This window comes from Medicago sativa, chromosome 1 (genome assembly GCF_051527215.1).
Source record: "Medicago sativa cultivar Bolivia chromosome 1, Bolivia_mono, whole genome shotgun sequence".
Classification (NCBI taxonomy): Eukaryota; Viridiplantae; Streptophyta; class Magnoliopsida; order Fabales; family Fabaceae; genus Medicago; species Medicago sativa.
In genome coordinates this window covers 10,852,909-10,879,436 of record NC_140749.1, presented here as the reverse complement: position 1 = coordinate 10,879,436, position 26,528 = coordinate 10,852,909, and the positions used below count along the sequence as shown (strand labels likewise).

The window sequence follows — 26,528 nt, the reverse complement described above, 5'->3', positions numbered from 1 at the left end:
CATTATAGTAGAGTAGGTTGAATATTTAGTATCAAGACATGGAAAAGAATGTTAGAATTATGAAGAATTCTAGTATGTGGTGCAAGTTTTATGTGTGAGCTTTTGTATATTTGTTACCTAGTGCTAAAAAAGTTATGTTCTTCTCAAAGGATATAAGCATACTATTCTGCAAGTCATTAAATTAGTAATGTAACCACTCATTGTTGGCTTTATTGATGTGAACTGGTGGATGTATAATGTTTCGTTTTCTGCAGAATTTTGACTTCATTATTGCCTAGGTGATGCAGAATTTCGGCCTCGTTGCTGTCTATTTGCTTGGGTTGGTGGCCTTTAATTTTGATCATGTTTGTTGGATGATGCTGTGGATAAGAAGGACCAGTACTTAAGAATGTTCATTAAATTTTCGTTGGTGACACTTTTGGGAGGTAGAAGCTCACAGTCATTCTTATCTATACAGCTGATACAAGACCTGATCAATGTCCGTTCTACAAAACAAGGAAAATGAATGAGTTGAGTTTTGAGGCGCACATATTCATCTTCTCTTGTTTGTGCCGAATCAACACCAATAAAATCACTGTCTAATGTGTGAGGACGAGGTCTGTGCGGACACGAAGGACCATGAGCTTCTACTTTCAGAAAACAGTGTCTGTGCGGACATGAAAACAAGTGTAGAACCTTCAAAATTGTGATGCTAATTTTGGAAAAAGAAAAGTAAACGGATAAATGTTGTTCATTTACGGGACTAAATTGACCGACTTTTACAATTTCAAGTAAAATGTCGATTCATGTATGCATTTGATATTCATCAGCAAAAATTAACTGCCATAATCTTAATTGTCAAATTAAACTGCCCAGGCAATCGCCTTATTAGTGTAACAAAAACTATACTAACACATACAATCAAATTGAAGATGTAACAGAAGCAAATGACAAAGGTGCATCATTGAAAAAAGGTGTGTTTGTTAGTATAATCTCCTGACACTCCTCTTTCCTTGCTGACTTGGGATCAAAAGGATCTCTATCAGGGAGCACCAGACCTTGTTTTATGCGACCGAGACGCCTTGCATGAAGAACTTGCTTGGAAGTAACTGGTAGTCTAATGAACTGATACTCTTCCAAAGCCGATTCAAGCTTTTCAGCTTCCCATTTCTCTATGCATTTGCCTAACACCGCTGCATCTAATATTGTCATGTTTGTGCTTCTAAGGTAGTGAGGCGTAGTAGGGTGAGCTGCTTCCCCTACCAATACCACATTGTCCCAGAATATCTTCTCCAAGGGATCACTATCATATATGAAATTTAAGAAAGGTTCCTTCGTTTCTTTCATGACCTTTGCTAACTCAGGAATCCATACTTTTTCTGCTTCTTGGTGCATCTTCTCGAGCATCTCACTAGTTACTTTTGTTGTCACAGAGGTTCCCTGAAGAATTTTGAAACCACGGATTAAAATACAATCAACACTAGCTTATCTGACAACAATAAAAGGAAGCATGAATATCAACGTTATCAATAAAGAAAAATAGTGGTTTATTAAAACTTAGCTACATTTCGCAGAACAAACAATAGTGCAGTTTGTTAAAATTCCGCTACACTATAGTGCTGCTATATAGCCTCTATTTAATGACACAGTTGAATATCAAAATAATTAAGATACACTGATGTGGCAATAAAAGGAAGCATGCAAACTATAGATTTCGGAACAAAATGGAGAGTAGGCCTGTTTGATTTAAAGAAACGTTTTCTCTTTTCTGCTTTTACTTTTAATTGTAAAATTGTTCCATGTCTTCTCTTTGATTTAAAGGGCGGCTTAGTGTACAACGCTCCCACCAGATGGAGTCAGGGGATGGTGGATTTACGCAACCTTACATCCCCAAGCAAACCAAGCAAAACAAAGAGCAAATTTGTTGTTAAAAGCAAAAATAGAAAATAAAAACAGAAAACATATTTTGAAACTAAAGAAGCCCTTTGCTAGAAAGCTTTTCCAATATCGTAACTAGGAACATAACTTAAAGACCTGTTTTGAATTGAAGCATGTTTTGAGGAGCAACATGACAGAAAAAATCATTTAAGCAAATGAGGATGATATTTACCAATTATGATAACTGTTATTGGGATATTTTGATTCGAGGAACAATCTTACCTTTACTTCAGGCTCTGGCTGATTCACATACCAAATCCAATTGAGTTTTTTATTCGGAAGCTCATATAACACACTGTGTGTACCTGAGGCCAAGTCAAAGTACAAGCATTTTCCTAAATCAGGGTATGCCTTCTTGATACCTGTGATGGTTTCTGAATCCTCGATTTTTGAAAAATCAAGAACCCCTCTCCAAGCACAATAGCCTGAATACCTGCAAAACATACTTGACCTTAGAGAGCATTCTCCATATAAAAGAAGAGATTAATTTTAATGCACTATCAGTTAGTGTTGTCAAATTGGCGGACACAGCGGCCCTATATCACTATAGCGTAACATGAGTTTAACAAACTTCTGTTGTTCTGCTATACACAATTTAGTACAAAGTGTTGTCAAATATCGGCTATTGCAGCCCTATAGCACTAATGCACTGTAATGTAGCATAATTTGAACAAACTGCTATATTCCGCTCTTCTGGATTAACAACGCTGCTATTAGGGTAAAACTTTTTACACTATCAACCAATCACAAATCATCCTTTGTATGACTTTTAAGATAGATAAGATTGTAATCAAATATTTTTATGATCAAACGGATATGATTGACTGACAGTGTAAAACAATGAGTATCAATTAAATCCATAAAAGAAAAGGGAAAGTCATATTCAGTTCAGATACAGACCTTAGTTTAAAATCGGGGAGATATTTGCGGCGGATTGAAGAGAGACAACCATCTGCAGCAACAAGCAAATCTCCTACAATCTCAATAACCTCTCCAGTTTTCACAACTTTAGCCTTTACAATGACAGGACCCTTTTCATTTGCAACATGGAAAGAGAGAAAAACATGACCCCATAAAAATATTTGTGGTGGAAGTGATTCATAGAGAACACCATGAAGATCTCCCCAATGTGCTGCTCTGAAGTTTAAACTTTCATCTCTTGTCAATGTCCAATTAACCTTCTTCTCACTATCAGTTACCAGGTTCTGTTCAAGATTAAAAAAAGATACAAAAACACACAACACTTTAACTCTTTCTTCGTTAAGTTTAATTTTCACGCATTGTCACTCTAAAATGTTTTACACTGTCAAACCAACACAACCAATCATGTATGCTACATTAGTTGTGATTATGATAAAAGTGGAATTATTCTAACGATTTGACAGTTATGATTGATTGAAAATGTAAAAGTTCTTCACACTGACGGAGTATATGAATTAAATCCTTGTCCCGTTGTTACTGATGATCATTTTACAATTGTCCTACATGAGATTTGAACTATGTCACTTAAATTATAAAGTCGAGCTCTTACCACTAAACTGACACTTCAAGGACAAATGACATAATAATTCATATTGATATAACAACATTAAACAAATAAAATAAAAGATAAAGAGATGGTGGAAATTGACCTGATCAATAGTTAGTGGATGAGTGGTGTTGTGTAGGAATTGTGGTGGTTTTGAAATCCAAGATTGAATGATTTGAAGAGAGAGGGAGTTGAGTCCAAGACCTGCACCAGTAGGACTTCCAGTTGGAGGGGAGGTGGTTTTTTCAAGGACAAGGACATCCCAACCAGCTAAGATAAGGGCATGTGCACTTGATATCCCTCCAATGCTACCTCCAACAATCACTGCTTTTGGTTTTCTTCCTTCTCCAACCATCTTCTCTTCAATTCAATCACCTACTCATCACATTAATACTTTTGGTCATATTATACACACACATTAATGGTTAGGATTTGGTCAACAATAATATATTTGACACCTGCTGTCATATGATTTTTCCCATATATATAATATCAAATATATTAAAATATTAATTTTTTTAGGTAATTCATATTATTTTACTTTATTTTCTAAGAGAGATTATTATTTTATAAATTAAAAAAATAGATTATTGAATATTTACAAACAGAATTTATGTAAACTTACCAATTGGGGAATTCCAAACACCAAGAGGAATTTATTTTAAAAATTTTATAGGAAATAAATCAAATGCATACGGTCCATGTATCTCAAACACAGAACATGATTGAAGAATTATATTAGCAATGAGAGTCAGGGCTGGCCTAATATATTTTTAGGTGTAAAGCGAAATATACATAGATGCATTTTAAGTGCGTTTAGAGAGAATAAGACAAAATTAAGAAAAAAAAAATCCATAAGTTCATCAATCAAAAGTAATTATATATGATGTGTGTCAGAAGTATTTTGTGAGTTAGAAATCAAATATTGGTTTGTCACATTGTGAGAATATATCATCTTTTGCTATAATCAACTTCGTTAGTGTGTGGCATTTTTAACACACACACACATATATATGTGCGCGTGTACGTGTGTGCGTGTGTGTGTTGTAAATTATATTTAATATAGATATTATTTATCAATTGTTAGAGATCTTAAAATAACAAAATAATATTGAAATGACACAATTATAGATTAATTTTTTACTTTTACAACTTTTGATTATACACTACTTGTCTTAATATATTTAGAACAATCAACATCGAATAGATTGATAGGAATCAGAAGGCAAAAAGAATTTAAGGTTCAAATAACAAATAAAATAGTTAGCATTGAAATCGAACTTGCAACATGAATTATGACTCCTCGTTTACATACCACTTGAGCTTCTAGTGGACATGTTTACAAAATTTAGGAGATTGTTCTTCTTCGTTGTTATCTATTTTGAGTCTGCTTGTGTAGTTGACGAGTGCTTCTTCTTGGTCTTTGTGAATTTGAGCTTCCATGGAGTCTGCTTGTGTAGTTGACGAGTGCTTCTTCTTGGTCTTTGTGAATTTGAGCTTCCATGATGTGTGGAATCACTTCAATTTCATGCAGTGATGGCGGCGGTGGTGGTGGTGGTGAAGGAGGCATAGAGCCATTTTCCTTCATGTGTACTTCTTTCTCTCGCTTGGGAGTAGAGCTGTCAATTTGATGGGGCTTGAAATTTCCGGCCGCAGCCCACATATAGAGGGGGTTTAAAAAGAACAAAAGAAAAATTGGTACCTTTTTACATAAGCCCCAATGGTAGTAAGCCCACTAAATATAGCATCAGCCCACAGGGCCCAATTTTCAGATTTTTTTTGGAAAAGTTGTTGCGGTCAACAACTAAGGTCAACGCCGGAGCTCAGGCGGTTCACAGTGGCTCAGGCGGCGGAGCTCTAGCGACCCCGTGACGGTTACAGTAGTGGACCAAAAAAATTTCAGGGAATGGCCAACACGGTGGTTGCTGGAGCTCCGACAATGGTTGGTCAGCGGTCGCCGAGCTCCAGCGATGATAAGTGGTTGTGATTTTTTTTTTACAGCACAAAAAAAAATTATTATGTTTTTTTTCTTCAAAAATAATAATTATAATTAGTGGGACTTGAAGCCCCCTAATTAAGCTCATAAAAAAAATTAATTTAGTGGGCTAGGGCCAAACAAATCTATTTTAACATGGGGGCCAACATTAAAGGGGGCTTGGTGGGGGCTTTTTTTGTGGGATTTGTATTTTGAGGCTTAATTGACACCTCTACTTGGGAGAGTCTTCTCCTTTCTCATCCATTTTGAGTGCACATGTTTGGAGGAGAAGTGCTTCTTCTTTCTCTTTGTGTGCTTGAGCTTCCGTGGTGTGCGGTTATGATGTTTGGAGATGTTCTTCTCCGTCGTCTTTGCGTGCTTTAACTTCCATAGTGTGCGGTTGTGGTGTAATTAAAAGGAGAGGTGCTTCTTCTTGCTCTTTGTTGTGAACTTGAGCTTCCATGGTGTGACTTGGTGGTGTGGTTAAATGAAGAAGTTCTTCTTCTTGCTCTTTGTGGGCTTGAGTTTCCACGGTGTGTAGTTGTTGTGGTGTGGTTGAACGAGAGAGGAACAAAGGGGAGTGGAAAATAGAGAGAAAGCAAAGGAGATGGCAAATTGTGATGTGTGGGAGTAGAGTGTATATATAGACAAGACAAGTAATGGAGTTAATTTGATCAGTGTCGTGCATGATCAAAAATAAGTATTTTAAAACAACTAGTACAAGGTAGTTAACCTTGGTCGTCTCTCAAAGATCTTTGACTTAAAAATGACCAAACAAGAACACTTTAAACAAAATACAATATCTTCCAATGAGGGATTTGGAGTGGTTGTTGCATTGTTCTGCTGCGGAGCTAGTTGTTGTCTAGGTTGCCAGCTCTGGTGATGTGCAAATACCACATACTCTAGCTGTTTGAGTTTGACCAGCCTAATAGGCACGATGCTCTATCTTCTAATAATATGCTATGCATTCACATGGATGGACTAATCCCTGGAATGTCAGCTAAGGTCCAACCAATGGCTTTCTTATGGGTCTTTAATATTTCCAACAACTTCCTCTCTTGTTGTTGCTCCAAGAATTTGATTTGGAGATCAAAGATAAAAATGGAAGCTTAAAACCCTAGGTTGATTCACTGATTCAGGTTGTTCATCAAGAATATTGAGGTTTGGTTTGCAATGTCAATCCTGTTTTTATGATTCTATTTATTTTCTTTCAAACATTTGTCGTGCAATTTCAATTTATGATTGTTGGTTAACACACGAATATTGTTTTTGCTTTAATTTATTTTGAGATAATCGGTTGATGCTTTTAAATTAGAGTCAAGATTATTCGAATCATCAACGTCGGTTGAGAGTTTTTAAAATTGCACAAAATTAACCACAATCTCAGTAAAATTATTAACCATGTCAAAAACAATTTCTTGGCACAATTAATAAAGTAAAGTAAAAAGTAATGGTGGCAAAAAAATCCATGCCCGCGGGTATTCATGGATAAAATCTGTCATACGCACAGGACGGATAGCTAAATGGATATCGATCGCATAACTCCCGTGCCCGCGGGTATTTGTGGATAAAATCTGTCATCCCCTCAAGTTGTTCAAAAACCCTTCTGATTTATCATGTCATAACTCCCGATCGCATAAACCTGTTGAGAGTTACGACCTAATCGTTGTTTTTTTTTATGGGGACGTAACGTTCAATCGTCTTATTTTTATGGATGGGGTAACTTGTGGGACTATAGAGCAACCTTTAGCAATAAAGTTGCCAAAATCGAAACTTGGGAAGCTTTTTTTAATACGAAAAACGGGAAAGGTTGGAAAAGGAAGAAACATTCCCTTTGATACATAGGCCAAGAAACACACTACAAGGAAACCACAAATCTATCACAGATGGACATTAATGAAGATTAGATAAATAGAGCAAATCCGGGCTCAAATCTCTTGCTATGTTTCGTAAAATGTTATGCTCTTATAATTTTTTTTTTGTGTGTTAACTATCCTGTTTTCAGAGGAATGATACTTTGGTAATTCATAGTTCGACCAAAGATAAATAAAGTTTGATCCATCCTTTTTTTCAATGAGAATATGAGACTAGTAATCCGAAGTTCGATCGAGAGGACCAAGTATGCAAAGTTTAATCAAAGATTGTCTTAGTTATGATCAAATGCTGACTTCAATAACTATCAACCCTTAATTTGAGCTCGTTAGCTAATTTTGGTTATGGTGTTTTTAAAACCTTTTTCGTTGATTTTAATACCTTCAAATTTCATAAGTATCGTTTATGATCACCGTTGTATGAGTAATTTTAGTTTTGGTATATGTGATTTTTTTCTCTCAATAACACTAAAATTTTACATCACTATTTTTTGTCTTTTAACATTCATTTCTGAATAGAATTCATTCGAGGACAAGAGAATGCTAACTTGTTAACATGACATCATACATATTATAATGCGTCACCTAAGTTGAAAAAAAATACTTTTAAATTTTGAATGGATAAAAAACAAGAAAAATCTAAATATGAAACTTAATGTCTACCGTAAATACAATCTTACCCCTTTTTAATTTTTTGACACGTCATCAAAATTATATCATTTTCTGTCTTTTGCTTCAACCTCCCACTAAATTTTCTCTTTTAAAAACAAATTAAAACAAACTCATTCGATAAAACACACTAACTTAATCTTTTTTCAAATAACAAATAAATTTAATCTTTTATTTTCTAATTATCTATTCTCTAATTATTAAACTTAATGTGTACCAAAAATACAATCTTACCCCTTCTTAATTTTTTGAGTCATCATCAAAATTATATTCTTTTGTGTCTTTTGCTTCAACCTCCCTCTATATTTTCTTTCTTAAAAACAAATTAAAACAAAATCACTTGATAAAACACTCTAACTTAATCTTTTTTTAAAGAACAAACAAACTTAATCTTAATCCCAATCAAAATAAATTTTTCTATAATTCAACTTCTAAATATCTAAAGAGTTAAAAACAATTTAAAATCTATTATCTTTCTCTAATTATTAAAGTTAATATTTCTCTAATTATTAAAGTTGATGTAATTTTGTAATAAAAAAACCATTTTTTTATAATTGTATCCAAACAAATTAAATTATTTAAAACATGTGATTTTACAATAACCAAACAAAATAAACCGTGATTTGTTTTATAAATTCTCTTTTTTTTTGTGGTGGCCAGGGTTCGAACCCAGACCTTGCATATTTTTATGCATTGTCCATACCAACTGAGCTAAGCTCACGAGGACGTTTTATAAATTCTCTTAATTAATAGATATAAAATAACTTTTATTTTAATTTGTAACAAAACGGGTCCTGAATTGTTTTTTTTTTAAAAGAGGTGGTTTTTATCATGATAAAAAAAATCTATAAATTATTGAATGTCATTTTTTTTAATTCGTAACAAATTTGTCATATATTTAATCTATAAATTATTTGGCATACATGTGATTTTATCTCATCGTGTCTTTCTAATAAAAAAAACATTAATAAATACACTTCACTTATGAATAATATAAAAAATATAGGAGAAACATTTTATACCGACACTTAAAAAAACACGGGAAAAAAAAGAGTAAATAAAAAAGAAAAAAGCATAGGACTTTTTTTTTGACAAAAAAGCATATGACTATTTCTCACTGATACATATTTTTACATCTAAATTTATTCAATTATATCCAATTGAATGATCACAAATAACATAACTTTGGGAGAGTTACAAAATCTTTCTCATTTATAAATTATACACGAGGTTAATATTTATTATGAGAAATACAACTACTTTACATAAAATTACACATCTTCAAGATTACTTCTTTTGTATAAATGATTTTCATACGTTTTTTGGTTTATCTTAATGTCATATTATAAAATTATTATTTTTAATCGTTATTTCATTATTAATCATTATATCCTTTCAAAGAATAACTATAAAAAAAACACAAGATAAACGTTTATCTCTAATTAATTAGACACTAACTAATAATGTTGTACAAATCATACATGGGACAACAATCAGTCACATATTAATTAGTTTTTTATGTGTTGTATCTAGGCATGGCAACAAAACTCATACCTGCAAGTAGCCATCCGAACCAAACTCAATTTGAAGGGTTTTTCCCCGCTTTGATTCAGTTTGGGTTTTCCCCGATTTCAAAATACGGGTACGGGATGAGTAACGGGGATATAGGTATACCCACCCCGAACCCATACCCAAACTCGTCCCGAATGTAGAAAATTATTTTATTGCCCCTTTTTATATAAAAAGAAACGCAAACCATAAATCATTTCAGTCACACAATCAGCGTATTAGTCTATCATATGACATTCATTTCTTAGAGTTCTCTCTATCTCCATCACCATAGTCATGATATATGTCGTCATTTCTTTGCAGGATAATGCATTGCAACATTGCGTCTAAGGCAGAAAAATACTTTTATTTTATTAAAAAAAATATCCATTGCTGGGATAAGGCGGGGATACCCTAACCCGTCGAAGGCAGAGATGAGATTTGATTTCTTATCCCCGTTGGGTATGAGTAGGGTAGCGGGTATGTATATGGTAGTAGGGTATGGGGACGGGAAAGAGAAAACATGTCCCCACCCGCCCCATTGCCATGCCTAATTGTATCTTCTAAATAATATTGGGAGTAATTATAATATATTAATTATAATTTGATATAAGAATCTTCCACGATATACATATTTATTGTTTATAAATTCATATAAAAATAAAAAAAATGCTAAAAAAATTACAAATATTTTTCAATGATATATAAAAATCACGGGGCTTTTCCTTCAAAAAAAAAAATCACGGGGCTTATTAACGTCCCATTATCATTATTGTGATTTTATTATTTATAATATTTTCACATATTTTTAGTCTACCACTTTATAATATTTAATAACAACTATTTCAATCTTTGTATTATTATCTTCATCTTTATCAATAATTTTTTTTATTATTTCTCAATGTAAATAATATTGTAAATGTGTTTTGATGCATAAATCGCGATTTAAGGATTAGCCTGTGCTTAGCACGGGTCTGTTGCTAGTATTTCTTAAAGAATAAAACCAAAGTTTGTTCATTTTAAAACACTTATTTAACCATGTACTTAATATCATTTTTAAAAAAATAATTGAGTCTAAAGCAAAGTAAATAAAGTTAATCATTGACCCTTAGTATAATATATATGGGATATATGACCATATATGTCTACAATAACCACGTGAATGAAGAGCAAATGGATAGAGAAGGAAGAAAACCAAAAGCAGTGATTGTTGGGGGTAGCATAGCTGGTATATCAAGTGCACATGCTCTTACCTTAGCAGGTTGGGATGTCATTGTTATTGAGAAAACCATCTCACCTCCAACTGGAAATCCAACTGGTGCAGGTCTTGCTCTCAACCCTCTCTCTCAAAAAATCATTCACTCTTGGATCTCACATCCTCAACTCATACAAAACATCACTGTGCCACTAACCTTTGATCAGGTCAATATCTACTACTCTATCTGGTCTCAAATATTAATAAAAACAAAGTCAAACAAAATCGATATATTTGGTTAAAATTTTGAATCAAATACATCAACTTTCTTTGACTTTTTTTCTGCTTATATTTGAGAGCGGAAGGAGTATCTTTTATTTTTGTATCTTTTCAGTTAAGTTATCCCAAGTGAAGGCGAACTCTCTTATTCAATTGATGAATATAAATTGGACTTTGTTTCGAATGAACGTGATGAGTTGCACCATTTTATTATGTCTAATGACAAGTCCCGTCTCTCAACCGTTTAGTTATTTAATGTTATATAATGGACAAGAGATTGATCATAAATCTAGCAACTCATATTATGTATTTCTCTAAATGAGTTAATACTTTGTTGAACCAATAAAAAGAACCCTTTTGAGTTTTGATATTGAGGTATAGATGAAGTATTCCCTTTGAGAAATCGTAGTCTTTCTCAGGTTAAAATAGAAAGAATTAAAGTGTTATTTGTTCTTTTTTTAATCTTGAACAGAACCAGGTTACTGATAGTGAGAAGAAGGTGAATTGGACATTGATAAGAGATGAGAGTTTCAACTTGACAGCAGTACATTGGGTTGATCTTCATGGTGTTCTTTATGATGCATTGCCACCACAATTATTTTTATGGGGTCATCATTTTGTCTCTTTCCATGTTGCAAATGAAAAGGGAACTTCTGTCATAGTAAAGGCTAAAGTTCTTCAGACTGGGGAGATCATTGAGATTGTAGGGGATTTGCTTGTTGCAGCAGATGGTTGTCTCTCTTCAATCCGCCAAAAGTATCGTCCTGATTTAAAACTGAGGTTTGTATCTTAGAATGATCAGGAGTTTAACTTTCTCTTTTCTTTTATATAAAGAATGTCCTCTAAGGGTCCAGTATGTTTTGCAGATATTCAGGCTACTGTGCTTGGAGAGGGGTTCTTGATTACTCAAAAATTGAGAATTCAGAAACCATTAAGGCTATCAAAAAGGCATATCCAGATTTAGGAAAATGCTTGTACTTTGACTTGGCCTTGGGTACTCACAGTGTGCTATATGAGATTCAGAACAAAAAGCTCAATTGGCTTTGGTATGTGAATCAGCTCGAGCCTTTACTAAAGGTAACTTTGTTCAACTAATCCTATCTCCTAACCAGATATCTGTATCATTATTGATCATAATTCTCTCTGTTTCTTCAATTAAGTTTTTCTGTCATAATGATCCTCAAATCAGAACTGTTATGAGGATCAAACAACTTATATTAGGAGTTCGTAATTTGAAGCTATTCTGTTGTGGTAGGAACTATGAAGTACTGACACAAACACAAACACAAACACTGGTAATCATTTTATAAGTTAAAAGTGATTGAATGTAACCGCGTGTCATAGGAGTGTAAGACATAGACGCGTATCGGACACTAGAATCATGCCTTCGATCTAAGTGTTGGTGCTACGGTGCTATAAAGGATATGAATCTGATTTATATATAACAGCAGTGCTCTTTTATTTTTTCTGGTCAGCAACAAATTTGGGTCTATTTCAAACAGTCTGCAGATTACATTCCTAGTCAGGTTATCGAAGAAGCTGTCTAGCATAATCATCATTTTTTTTAATAGGAAAAATTGTATTAATAAGAACTAATCAAAGCACAAGTTATGCTAGGATTAAGAAAGGAAAAAAAGCTTACAACAGAAACAATGTTTAGTTTAATTTCACTCCAGCAGTTCATTTTTCCTTTTGTTGATTGTACTTGATATTCAAGGGAAAAACTTTTCAGGGAACCTCAGTGACAATGAAAGTAACTAGTGACATGATCCACAAGATGCACCAAGAAGCAGAAAAAGTATGGATTCCTGAGTTGGTAAAGGTTATAAAAGAAACAAACGAGCCCTTCTTAAATTTGATATATGATAGTGATCCCTTGGAGAAGATTTTTTGGGACAATGTGGTATTGGTTGGGGATGCAGCTCACCCTATTACTCCTCACTGCATTGGAAGCACAAACATGTCAATATTAGACGCAGCAGTGTTAGGCAAATGCTTAAAGAAGTGGGGACCAGAAAAGGTTGAATCAGCTTTGGAAGAGTATCAGTTCATTAGACTGCCAGTTACTTCCAACCAAGTTCTTTATGCAAGGCGTCTTGGTCGCTTGAAACAAGGACTGGTCCTTCCTGATAGACATCCTTCGGACCCCAAGTTAGCAAATCCAGAGGATTGCCAGGATCTTCTACTGAGGAACACTCCTTTTTTCTATGACGTTCCTTCGTTATTTGCTTCAATTCTATCCTCTATTTGATTTCATGTGATGGTGATGTTTCTATTAGTGTGAAGAAAATGAATTTCTTATTTAGCACAACTATTTTTACACTAACATGGCAATTAGCATAGCTAGCTATTTAGCACAACTATTTTTACACTAACATGGCAATTAGCATAGCTAGCTATTTGATCAATGAAAATTATATCCTCTAGGCAATACTATGTACTTCAAAAATAAATAAATGTTAGATTATGTGGCTCTAATTCTCCATTTTTTCAAGCCATTATGTTTGATTTCTACAAGCCATTATATTTGACTTTTACAAGCCAATATGTGCCTACAATATTTGACCAAGAGAAATCATGTTTTTCTTCCAAGCTCTTACTCTAGGTTGGATGTTCCAACTTTGATTCTTACTCTAGGTTGGATGTTTCAACTTTGATACTTACTCTAGGTTGGATGTTCCAACTTTGATTCCTACTCTAGGTGGATGGTCCAACTTTGATTCCTACTCTAGGTGGATGGTCCAACTTTGATTCCTTCACTCTTAAGTAAGAGATTAAGGCCTATATATATGTAAGCAACATGAAAGGCTTGAGACATAGTGAGTTATCACATAACAATTAACACACTTTGTAACATACACTTGAGTGTATTTTTGGTGAGAATTCTTGTTCCATTTTAGAGAGTATTTTAGGAGATATTGAGAGAAAATATTGTCCTTTGTCCTCATCACTATAAGAGGACTTGTTGTACTCTTTTCTTTTACATAGTGGAACTTTGCTCGTGATCGCCCGTGGTTTTTTTACTTCTCATATTGAGGAGTTTTCCACGTAAATCTTGTGTGTTATTTCTCTTGTTATTTTACTTACTTCTCTTTAATTCCCAATTGCATCGATCCTGTGCTTCCGCATTGCGCTGATATCCCTAACAAGTGGTATCAGAGCACTAAGTTGGGAATTTCAAAATGTCTCCCAAATTTGACATTGAGAAGTTTGATGGCAAGATTAGCTTTTCTATTTGGCGAGTCCAGATGAGGACCGTTCTTACTCAGAACGGATTAAAGAAAGCTTTAGATGGAAAGTCAAAGAAATCGGCTTCCATGACCGACGATCAGTGGGACGAGATGGATGAAAAGGCGCTTTCATCAATCCAACTTTGCTTGTCTAAAGAGGTTCTCCGTGAAGTAGTCAAGGAAACAACTGCTGCGGGATTATGGCTGAAGTTAGAAACTCTCTACATGACCAAGAACCTTGCAAACAAGCTTCGTCTCAAAGAACGTATTTATACCATTAGAATGGTTGAAGGTACTCCTATTCAATCTCATCTTGATGAATTTAACTCTATCATTTTGGATTTGGAAAATATTGATGTTAAAATTGATGATGAAGATAAAGCTGTTTTGTTGGTTGTCTCTTTACCTTCTACCTACAAACACTTCAAAGAAATCATGTTGTATGGAAATAATGATTCCTTATCCTTTGAAGATGTTAAATCTAATTTATTGTCCAAAGAAAAATTTGATCTTGAAGTTCATTCTGTGGACAAGGGTGAGGGCTTAAGTGTTAGAGGTAGAACTCAAGAAAAAGGGAGTACCAGTCACAAAAAATCCAGATCCAAATCCAGAGGACGCAAATCCAACAAAACCTGTCGCTATTGCAAGAAATCTGGCCACGAGATTTCTGATTGTTTTATCTTGAAGAAAAAGTAAGAAAAACAAGAAAAAGGAAAATCTCCACAATCTCCTGAAGCTGCCAATATTGAAGCTGATTCTGGCGATGACATTACTTTATCTGTTGTCACCTCTAATAAGAGGAGTAAAACAGAATGGATTCTTGATACTGGATGTACTTTTCATATGTGTCCTTATAAGGATTTATTTACCACTTTTGAACCTGTTGATTGTGGTGTTGTCTTGATGGGTAATGATGCCCAATGCAAGGTTGCAGGAATAGGTACAGTTCAGATCAAGACTAATGATGGTGTTGTCAGGACTTTTTCTAACGTCCGCTATATACCTGATTTGAAGCGGAATTTAATTTCTCTTGGCACTCTTGAGTCTCTCGGGTGCAAGTACTCAGCTGAAGGTGGAGTTCTAAAGGTATCAAAAGGTTCTCTTGTTTTATTAAAAGCTAACCGAATTGGTAGCTTATATATCCTGCAAGGGACTGTTGTGACAGGTTCAGCAGCTGTATCATCTTCTATGCCTGAAAATGATGTCACCAAATTATGGCACATGCGTCTGGGCCATATGAGTGAAAAAGGCATGTATATTCTGAGCAAGCAAGGCCGCCTTGGTAAACAAGGCATCGGTAAGTTGGAGTTTTGTAAACATTGTGTTTTTGGGAAACAGAAGAAGGTTAGTTTCTCTACTGCAACTCACCGTACCAAAGGTATTCTTGATTATATTCATTCTGACCTTTGGGGGCCTTCCAAAGTTCCTTCCTATGGAGGACGCCGCTATATGATGACTATCATTGATGATTTTTCTCGTAAGGTTTGGGTTTATTTTCTGCGGCATAAAAATGAGACTTTTCCCACATTTAAGAAGTGGAAAATTCTTGTTGAAACCCAAACAGGGAAAAATGTGAAAAAGCTCAGAACAGATAATGGATTAGAGTTCTGCAGTGGTGACTTTAATGAGTTCTGCACAAATCATGGTATTGCTAGACACAAAACCATTCCAAGGAATCCCCAGCAAAACGGTGTTGCAGAACGTATGAACAGGACTCTACTTGAAAGAGCACGGTGTATGCTCTCAAATGCTGGGTTATGGCATCGACGTGACCTTTGGGCCGAGGCAACATCTACTGCATGTTACTTGGTCAACCGTTCTCCACATTCGGCACTTGACTTCAAAGTTCCAGAAGAGATTTGGTCAGGTAATCCTGTTGATTATTCTAATTTAAGAATTTTTGGATGTCCTGCATATGCACATGTCAATGATGGCAAATTAGCTCCAAGAGCTGTTGAGTGCATATTTCTTGGTTATGCATCTGAGTCTAAGGGGTATCGTTTGTGGTGCTCTGATCCAAAATCTCAAAAATTAATTCTTAGTAGAGATGTGACTTTTAATGAGGATGCATTAGTATCTCCTGGAAAACAGTCATCCGTGTCTTCTTTTCCTAGTACAGGTAATCTGCAGAGTACTAGCGAGAAGGTGGAGTTTGTATTAAAGCCTGCAGCTCCTAATGTTGATGTCCCATCTTCATCTACAAATGAATCTAACATTGATGATCATGTTGTTGATGATGATCATGAAGATAGTACCACTTCTCCTATTCAGCAACAAGGAGATGATTACTCTATTGCCCGAGACAGAGTTAGAAGACAAATTAGAAAGCCAGCCAGATACACTGATAGTGACAATTTAGTTGCTTATGCACTATCTGTTGCACAAGAGGTAAATGATGGTGTTGAACCTGCCAGCTATACTGAAGCTGTTTCTTGTGTTGAATCTTCTCAGTGGCTAGTGGCTATGAATGAAGAAATTGAGAGCCTTCATAAAAACGGTACTTGGGTTTTGACAGAGCTTCCTAAAGGCAAACGACCATTAAGGTGTAAATGGATCTATAAGAAGAAAGACGGCATTCCCGGGGTTGAAAATCCAAGATGTAAAGCACGTCTAGTCGTTAAAGGCTTTAATCAAAAGGAAGGTATTGACTTTAATGAGATATTCTCACCTGTTGTTCGTCATACTTCCATTCGTGTTTTACTTGCATTTGTTGCTTTGTTTGATTTGGAGTTGGAGCAACTTGATGTTAAGACAGCTTTTCTACATGGAGAGCTGGAAGAAGAAATTTACATGGATCAACCTGAGGGATTTATTGTTCCTGGAAAGGAGCATCTTGTTTGTCGTTTGAAGAAATCCTTATATGGCCTTAAGCAAGCTCCAAGGCAGTGGTACAAAAGGTTTGACTCTTTCATGATTGGGCAAAGTTATTGCATAAGTCAATATGATGACTGCATTTATTTTCAAAATTTTCAAAATGGATCTTTCATATACTTGTTACTTTATGTTGATGATATGCTAATTGCATCACGTGACAAGTCCTTGATCCAGAAATTGAAAACTCAACTCAATAATGAGTTTGATATGAAAGAGTTAGGTGCAGCAAAGAAAATTCTTGGTATGGAGATTCGCAGGGACCGTCAAGCTGGTAAATTGTTCTTATCTCAACAAAATTATATTGAGAGAGTGCTTGATAGGTTTAATATGAATAATTGCAAACCTGTTTCTACTCCACTTGCTGCACATTTCAAGTTATCTTCAGAACTTTGCCCAGACACAAAGGAAGAGATGGAACATATGTCACATGTTCCTTATGCTAACGCAGTTGGCAGTCTTATGTATGCCATGGTATGTACTAGACCAGATCTAGCATATGCTGTTAGCGTGGTAAGCCGATATATGCATAATCCCGGCAAAAGTCACTGGAGTGCTGTAAAATGGATTTTTCGGTATCTAAAAGGTACTTCTGATATTGGCTTGGTATTTGACAGAAAAATGGCTACAACCAATGAAGTTATAGGTTATGTTGACTCAGACTATGGTGGTGATCTTGATCGAAGAAGATCTCTTTCTGGTTACATCTTTACTCTCTGTAATAGTGCTATCAGCTGGAAAGCTACACTTCAATCTATTGCTGCATTATCTACAACTGAAGCAGAATATATTTCAGCAACAGAGGGTGTTAAAGAGGCTATTTGGCTTCGAGGTTTGGTCAATGAACTTGGTCTTACACAGGGTGTTCTTACTGTGTTTTGTGACAGCCAGAGTGCTATTCATTTGACCAAGAATAATCGTTATCACGACAAAACCAAACACATTGATGTAAAACACCATTTTATCCGAGATATTGTTGTTGCTGGTGAAATTATAGTTGAAAAGATTCACACTTCTGAGAATCCAGCAGATATGCTTACCAAGCCACTTCCAAATACCAAATTTCAGCATTGTCTGGACTTGGTTGGTCTCTACAGCACTTAAGTGCCCTTCGGGGATTTATTTGGCGATGAGCACTTGTCGAATTCGAACCAAGGTGGAGATTGTTAGATTATGTGGCTCTAATTCTCCATTTTTTCAAGCCATTATGTTTGATTTCTACAAGCCATTATATTTGACTTTTACAAGCCAATATGTGCCTACAATATTTGACCAAGAGAAATCATGTTTTTCTTCCAAGCTCTTACTCTAGGTTGGATGTTCCAACTTTGATTCTTACTCTAGGTTGGATGTTTCAACTTTGATACTTACTCTAGGTTGGATGTTCCAACTTTGATTCCTACTCTAGGTGGATGGTCCAACTTTGATTCCTACTCTAGGTGGATGGTCCAACTTTGATTCCTTCACTCTTAAGTAAGAGATTAAGGCCTATATATATGTAAGCAACATGAAAGGCTTGAGACATAGTTAGTTATCACATAACAATTAACACACTTTGTAACATACACTTGAGTGTATTTTTGGTGAGAATTCTTGTTCCATTTTAGAGAGTATTTTAGGAGATATTGAGAGAAAATATTGTCCTTTGTCCTCATCACTATAAGAGGACTTGTTGTACTCTTTTCTTTTACATAGTGGAACTTTGCTCGTGATCGCCCGTGGTTTTTTTACTTCTCATATTGAGGAGTTTTCCACGTAAATCTTGTGTGTTATTTCTCTTGTTATTTTACTTACTTCTCTTTAATTCCCAATTGCATCGATCCTGTGCTTCCGCATTGCGCTGATATCCCTAACAATAAATTGCATTCAAATGTATGCTCAATTTCAAGCTAAATAAGGACCAACTTGTTCTTTGTATTCACTGTAAAAGATGTGGAGGCAAGAATTTTGGTTCCCTATTTGCAAGAAGTTTACTGTACCTTGATTGTCGATGCAATCGTTTCAATTGATGGGTTCTCAGAGGGGCCAGCAAAGGTGGAAAAATGAAAGGTCTTATATTGAGATTGCTTGTGGTTGACAGAGAGAAGAAGGTAGCTACCTTTGGGTCTACAAAGAAGATGAAAGGAAGAAAGGAAGGTGTATCAACCAGGCAAGCAATACAAGCAGTAGATACGCCATTTACTCAATTAAATATTCAAGTAAAAAAACGTGTTGTCTCCATTTTTAAAAGATTAAAGAGGAGCTTTATGTGCTACATAGCTTTAAAATATTAAAGAGGAGGTTTATGTGCTTACATTGCAATGAACAAAACAAAACCAAAGCAGCTTACTTGCAAATATTGAGATTTGATCTGATCTCTATTATACAGTGATAGATGAAGATGGAAATTGGTACAACTTGTGAAAAGATCATAGATATTAGTAATACATATTACTTCAATGGTTTGTAACAAATACCTTCTCCCAGAAGAATACAGTGGTTGTATACAGCCTTAGAAAACACATGCCAGAAAAGAAGGATCCATACATTTCAAATCACACATTCAATGGGAGCATAAACGTTAAATTAGTAATTTGACAACCAAATTGTCAATTTAAAAACTTCTAAAATTATCAGAATTGGTTATTTAAAATATCAGAGAAATATTACAAGGTAAATTTATGCCTCGACTCACAATGAGTTTACAAGCCTGCGTCTACATGCTCAGGTTGTAGAAGCTTAACTGGACTAATAATTTCAGAACATTTTTACTGTAAAGAATAAAAAGCGAACTGAACAATGATTTGCTAAGATCAGGTTTAGATGAATTTCTACGTTATAGAAGCTTCGTTGGTAAAATGAGTTTGTAGTTCTTTGCTAATGGAAAAGTTGAAAACCTCCAACCCCATCTTATAACTTCGCCTTCAAAAACATAAGCAGCAATGAATTTCAAAGTCAGAAATCACAAAATTTTATAAAATAGAATGAAGACAGACAGAAGACAAATGTTGCATTCTAGTAAATAATATTCAAGACAGATAGTGAATTATCTTCATAAAATTATACCTGAAAAACTAACTGAATTAACTATCTGAATAAAACCACTGAACTATGAAACAGTAATTTGACCATAAAACATAGCTACTATCATTTACTGCATACTAAAAGCAAAAATAATTATTATTTGCCATTTGTTAGGAATGAATATAATCAAGTGACATTGTTAACTGGTTTTTGGATTGGCCTTACAAAGTTATGATCAATCCATTCAAAATCGAAAGCACCAACTCAAATGTTGTTGATGGAATACATCCTTCAGTTGTACATTAATAGTGTTGATGGTCTGATGCCATCTTTCTTCATATACAACATGAATTCTGCAAAAACTTTTATAGAGATCACTGCAATATTATCCATCTTATAGAAACCAATGCTGAAGATATGGAAATTAAAAATAAGATAAACGATGCGAATAAAAATGTCACTTATTATACGTCAAGCTGACATAGCCATTAGACATTCATTGAGAAGAGACAACCTCTACATCTCACCTTATGAAAAATGGTTATAAAATCTGCAAAGTGAAAGAAAGAAGAGCATTAATTACAGGAGGAAGCTGCAAAACTAATATTTAAAAATAGAACAAGATGGATTCTCAGCTGCATTCTCATCCTTATGAAGTGTACTTCACAACTTTCTTCAAGATGGATTCTGTTGGTTGGTGAGCGTTCTCCAATGCCTTCGAGACTGCTTGCCATTTCTCCCCGTGTTTCGGTTCAGCAGCAACACATCTCTTCAATACATCCTTCTGATTCTCCTCAGTTCCATGCTGCAGTTCAAATTTGTAGCACAAGGCCCAAAAATCACCGATGTCAGGAGAAAGTGTCACAGCCGTATTCAGCAAAGTCCTGGCTTTCTCCACCTTCCTGTGGTGCCATAATAATTTGGCCGCACCAGCTATAACATGAGGATCACTGTTACATTTCTTTAGTGCATCCTTGCTTTTGGTTTTACGCTGGGGATGAGGGGCCATCTCGATTGAAGCTGCCCATAGAATTCCACTGTTGGGACACTCCTGCAATGCTTTTGCCATCAACGTATCAGCTTCTTTCTTGTATCCATGCTTTAATTCTGCTCTGATGGCTGCTAGCCAGAGTTCGGGGTTTTGAGGATTCTTTTTGCGAGCCATTGTGAAAATTACACGAACTTTACTCAGCCCATTCATCTCCTCTTCAAGATTAGCAAGAGAGAGCCAAAGCGGCACAGAATTAGGACAGTTTTTCTGTCCAGATTCATAGACCTTCTTGGCTGTCATCATGTGAGAATGCCGCTTCTCAGGCTGATCTTGGCGCTTTGCAGTCTTAGCAAGCCGTTCCTCAAGCTGGCCAAGCATCAACCACAATTTATAGAACGAAGGGAATTGCTTCAATCCTTCATTTAACATTCTCCTTTCCTCTTCAATGTTTCCGAGTTCTCTCTCAACTATTGCTGACTTCATCCAGACTCTCTCTGTACCTCCTATCTGATCTCTTGCTTTAGCCAACAACATTCTAGCTCTTTCTGGTTCGTGATTTTCAAATTCGAGCTTAAAAGCCGCAAGCCATAATTCCTCCGAATTTGGTATGGCAGCATAAGCTTCTTGGAGAAGTGCACGAGCTGCAGGCACGTCTCCGGCAAGCCACTTTTCCTTGGCAAGCATCAGCCAAAGAACTTCAACTTGTGGTATGTAGGTGACCGCTCTACGAAGCAAATCATCAAAAGATTCCCTTGTACCGTGACTTCTTTCAAGTTGTGCTGCTTTGATCCAAATGCTCTTCTTAGTTAAGAAGACATTCAAGGCATGATCATATATAGCTCTGGCAGTCTCAATAGAATCTCTTTTCTCACATTCCTCAGCATCTGCTACCCAAGTTCTCTTCCTATCTTCTTCTTCAACTCCAATTCCAATTGTATTTTTTATTATTGCTCGGCAAGTTTCAACCGAACCACCTCGTTCTGCCACCTCTGCTTCCTTCATCCAAGTTTCTCTATTGATCACCACACCTCCTTCCTCCAAAGCCTTCTGAATTCTCTTGCCAACCTTGTCTGTATTCCCATTAGCTTCTTCCAACTTGGCCATCGCTATCCATATAGTCGCCTCCTTTGGCAACCTAGCAAGTGCCTTATTGAGAACAATCTTAGCATTGTCATAAGTTTCCAACCTAGCCAGTGCAAGCCACAATTCCACATGTAAAGGGCAACACTCCACGGCTCTATGAAGTAAAAGCCTAGCATCTTCCTCATTCGCAAGCTCCACAACCGCCTTCCAAAGCCTAACCGAATTCGGAACACACTCCAACCCTTTCCTAAAAACCCTACTCTTATTCACATCATCATCTTCCAAATCCGAAGCCCGCATCCACAACTTAACAGAATTTGGAATAAACTTGACACCTTTCGCTATCACACCCTTAGCTTCATCCGCATTCACCAGCCTACAAGCCTCCAACCAAACATCCTCATTCTTTGGACATTCTTCACATCCTTTCTTAATCAATAACCTCGCTTCCTTAACCTTCCCCGCCAACTCCTCCAACCTCGCAGCCGCAATCCATCCACAAGCATACTTCGGATTTGTTCGAGTAACACTCTTCAACAACAACCTCGCCTTATTAAAATCTGAAACCTCGGCATCACTAGCAATAACATTATTACAAAGAACACTAAGATACCCCTTTGGATCAACATTAGTCATCCCCGAAACCGAATCCGATAACCTATCCAATTTCAATGACAAAACATTTCCTCTACCCTCACCAACAGCATTCAAATCATTTCCACCAATTACTGACACATGTTGCTTCTCTTGCATTGCTTTCTCAAGAAGAGTATCAGGAACAGGAACAAAACTCTCAAACCTAGTTTTCTTCTTATTCCTTAATGAATGAATACCACTCTGAAATTCATCAAGACTCTCCCAATCCTTCATAGATAACGTATACAAATTCCGTTTCAAACCAGAAAATTGTTCAGTAAATTTAGGTTTTGAACTTTCCTCTTTTAGAATGCGATCGTTTTTCTTAGACTTACTCGTTCTCTTATCAATAGCATCCCAAATTTCATCGGCTTCTTTATCATTAACATCGTAATCATCGGAATTGAATAATCCAGCGTTGTTGTAACCTTCAAATTCGTCGTATTGTGTATGATCTTCATCGTCTTCGTCGTTTCCGGGTTCTTTTGCTCTACGGTATTCGGAATCGCCGATTGTGGTGGCGCGTGCAGGACCGATGTCGGAGCGGGTGGTGAAACCGGTGGCACCGCGGCCAAGTCCGGCGACGTAATTGGGAGGCGGTTTCGAATTTAGAAAATTCATCGCTACTGATTCTCATACAGTTACAAACTGGGTTTCTTCAAGTATAAATAAATCCATCATATAACAGAGTAAACCGCCAAATTTATAGGTTTGTTTTTAGGTGGGAATAGGCCAGATGCATACGTCAGCCCAAATCCAAAGTCAGTTTTTTATTTTTAATTGAAAATGTTAAAGAGAGGAAAAAAAAGAGTATTTATCTAGCTAAAAAAAGAATGCTAGCAACACTCACTTTTAAACCTTCTCTCTATCACTCACTCTTTTATTAGATGAAATTCATGCATGTCACACACCACTTTGTATGGGTTCTATTTCCAAAATGTACATTTAAACCAATAAAAAAGTGAATATTAGAAAGAGTGTTCAAAAGAGTGTGTTGTTAGCACTACTCCTAACTAAAAAGATCGCATCATTGTACCAAAAAAAAAATCACATCATAAGCCATAAGAAAAAGTCTAGTGAATTTGTTTTTTTTTTAACAAGAAAATAGGGACATTGCATAATTTATGCGGTGGTCGGGGTTCGAACCCCGGACACCCATTTCTCTACATTTGCGTGAGCTCTAGCCACTAGGCTACTAGACAAAAAACAAAAAAGATGATCCCTCTTATACAAGATGTGTCAGAGACTCATCAAAATTTTACAACAATAACAATTCAAAAATAAATACTAAAATCAACCTATGCATAGATAAACAAGAGGACATGGCTACCATCTATGAGAACCTAAAGCAAAATTAGTGTACTTTGCCTTCTGCCACCAAAATGATAGCAGATGTACGTTAACTAGAAGCGGAGGGATTGATTTTTCCTTATTTTTGAATAACATGTTTCTTTTCAATCCATAAAACTCAAGTGCAAGAGAGCCAAATTGGATACAAAAAAAAGGTCGCGCTTTAGAAACACCTCTTGAATAATCTAACTAAACAAAATGATTTGAAATACGAGGAGGATCAACCGAAGAGAAACATATCCAAGTACGCCCGTACAAGGACAAGGTGCCAAAGAGTTCTAAAAAAATTACAAAAAAGAAACAAATGATAAGATGTCTCTACATTACCACATCCAATCACAAAGTTGTGAATTGTGAGGAATTATATCGCGTTAATTTTAACATTTTTTTATCGATTCAGCATGAACCAAGAATTTTTAGGCCTACAAAATTGACTTGTTTAAGGAATAGACTAAAATTTGGATTAAATAACAAATTTGTCAACTTTTTCAAATGAAAGCTCATTAGCATACTATATTAGTTTTTTGGATATTAAATTTATTATTATATACTATAATTGAAATATTATATTATATATTGTATTTTTTTAAATGTCATGTTAAAGGTGAAAATAAAAATTAATCTCATTAGTCTATTAATACTTCCGTATATTTTTTTTACATTAGATCCATGTGAATTCAAAAATTGTTACTTTTATTTTCTGGCGAGTCACATATATGTAAATAAACAAAATCATGTGACATAATTCGATAAACGAAAACAACAACATTTTAAAATTACGGAAATTTTACTTAAAAAAATACAAAAATTGTACTCAAACAAAAAAAAAAACTTAAATGGTTTATTTAAATTTTTAAATCAAGTATTTTTCTTTGTCGATATATAACGTGACAAACACCATCTAAAATTTTTTCTCAAGGAAAAAAAAAAGAACAACATAAAATTTACACACACGACTATAATTCTATAAAGTCTCAAATTTAAATCCGAATCAAAATGTCCAACTAAATACATTGTAGATAAGTATTAACAACATTCTCTTTTCAACATTTAGTTTATAACACTTTTATTACATGAAAAAAAGTATAAAGTCCACCTTAATTCCATCCAATACAAAGAAGTGTACACCAAAAGAAAAAAAATCCAATACAAAGAGGTGACTTTTAAGGTGCACAAATTGTAAAATTTGTGTACCCATACACAAACACACTTCTAACCTTTGATTCATGATTTAAAAATTGAATGACTTAGATTTAAGGTTGGTACCATGTATACTTTTTGTGGCCTACATAAGTTGTTTATAAAGCGGGTCCTAAAAAGAAACTGTTTTTCTGTCAAAAAATGAAATTGTTTTTAGGATAGTTTACTAATTTATTAATACAATATATTAAAACTCCAATAATGGGTTCCTTCAAAAAAAAAAAACTCCAATAATGGGTTGATGTGTTTTTCGTCAGCGCTCCTTTAAAAAATATTTTTCGTCAGCTTCTTAAAAAACGTTGAATTTATTTCTTTGTTTTTCACTCTTAGTGTACAATTATATGAGGATTCATATTTTACTTTTTACGAGTTTTTTTATAGTGTTTTTTTTTTCTAAATTTTTATTGGACATTAAAGCGTCATAAGAATTATGAGGCTAACATTTTTACGGTACTTTAATTAATAATTTTTTTTTGACAAAGTACTTTAATTAATAATTAAAACTAATAATTGAAGAGTCAGTCCCATCAAAAATAATAATTAAAGAGTCCGTCTCTAAATTAATCAATATAGTGATAAAAAAAATTATATCTAAACCAATCACTATACAAGAAGTTTGTAGTAGTGGGAACTTAAAAAGAAAAAACTTTCAACAGAAAAAAAAATGCATGTGTAAAACTAGATCTTTGTGTATTTTAAATTTGTGTTGCAAATAAAAGGATATATCAATCCATTTTTAACGAAAAAATGCATTCCGAAAATACAAATTTTAAGCCCCATTTTATTAAGCTTTTATTCTCTATATATTATGTTGCATGTCATCACTACATCCAAACCATTCAATTTCAAAAGAACAAATCTAAAGTTAATAATGTGTTTGTGTATGGGTACACAAATTTAACAATTTGTGTACCCTAAAAGTCACCATACAAAGAAGAGGGTGGCATTTAGGATACACACTACACAAATTTGTGCATCACAAACAACTTTGTGTACTATAAAGGTCAATTTGTTTTTGACCATTAGATCAACTAGAGAGCATATTTTTATTATAGTCTGTCAGTATCGGATCTCAGTAACTTTCTCCAACAGTAGAGCAGCAGCAAGCAATGTTGGTTCTGTTCCTCCTTATCTTCCTCTTGTTACTCATCATCATCTTCATACAAATTCCCTTTTTATTAT

At 34.9% G+C, this 26,528-nt stretch overlaps 2 protein-coding genes and 1 pseudogene across 5 annotated transcripts; 1 reads left to right on the top strand and 2 right to left on the bottom strand.

The window, feature by feature from the left end:
* Positions 1 to 733: 733 nt before the first annotated feature.
* LOC146952588 (uncharacterized) lies at positions 734 to 3,822 on the bottom strand. Its single transcript, XM_085703506.1, has 4 exons — positions 3,549 to 3,822; positions 2,818 to 3,122; positions 2,140 to 2,350; positions 734 to 1,419 (listed from the first exon to the last, which is right to left on the bottom strand). Exons 1-4 carry the CDS (start codon positions 3,798 to 3,800, stop codon positions 901 to 903), a joined length of 1,287 nt encoding a protein of 428 aa, XP_085559632.1. The 5' UTR covers positions 3,801 to 3,822; the 3' UTR covers positions 734 to 900.
* A 6,715-nt stretch (positions 3,823 to 10,537) lies between these two features.
* On the top strand, positions 10,538 to 13,285 carry LOC146952587 (uncharacterized). 4 transcript variants are annotated; one of them, XM_085703473.1, is made up of 4 exons: positions 10,538 to 10,930; positions 11,455 to 11,762; positions 11,849 to 12,059; positions 12,715 to 13,285. In XM_085703473.1, exons 1-4 carry the CDS (start codon positions 10,631 to 10,633, stop codon positions 13,231 to 13,233), a joined length of 1,338 nt encoding a protein of 445 aa, XP_085559599.1. In that variant the 5' UTR covers positions 10,538 to 10,630; the 3' UTR covers positions 13,234 to 13,285. The 4 variants fall into 4 exon arrangements, with proteins under 4 accessions (XP_085559599.1, XP_085559591.1, XP_085559605.1 ...); XM_085703465.1 differs by having other exon boundaries at positions 10,585 to 10,930; positions 12,700 to 13,285; XM_085703479.1 differs by having other exon boundaries at positions 10,654 to 10,832; positions 12,700 to 13,285.
* A 7,244-nt stretch (positions 13,286 to 20,529) lies between these two features.
* On the bottom strand, positions 20,530 to 23,429 carry LOC146952586 (protein STABILIZED1 pseudogene; annotated as a pseudogene).
* Positions 23,430 to 26,528: the final 3,099 nt, after the last annotated feature.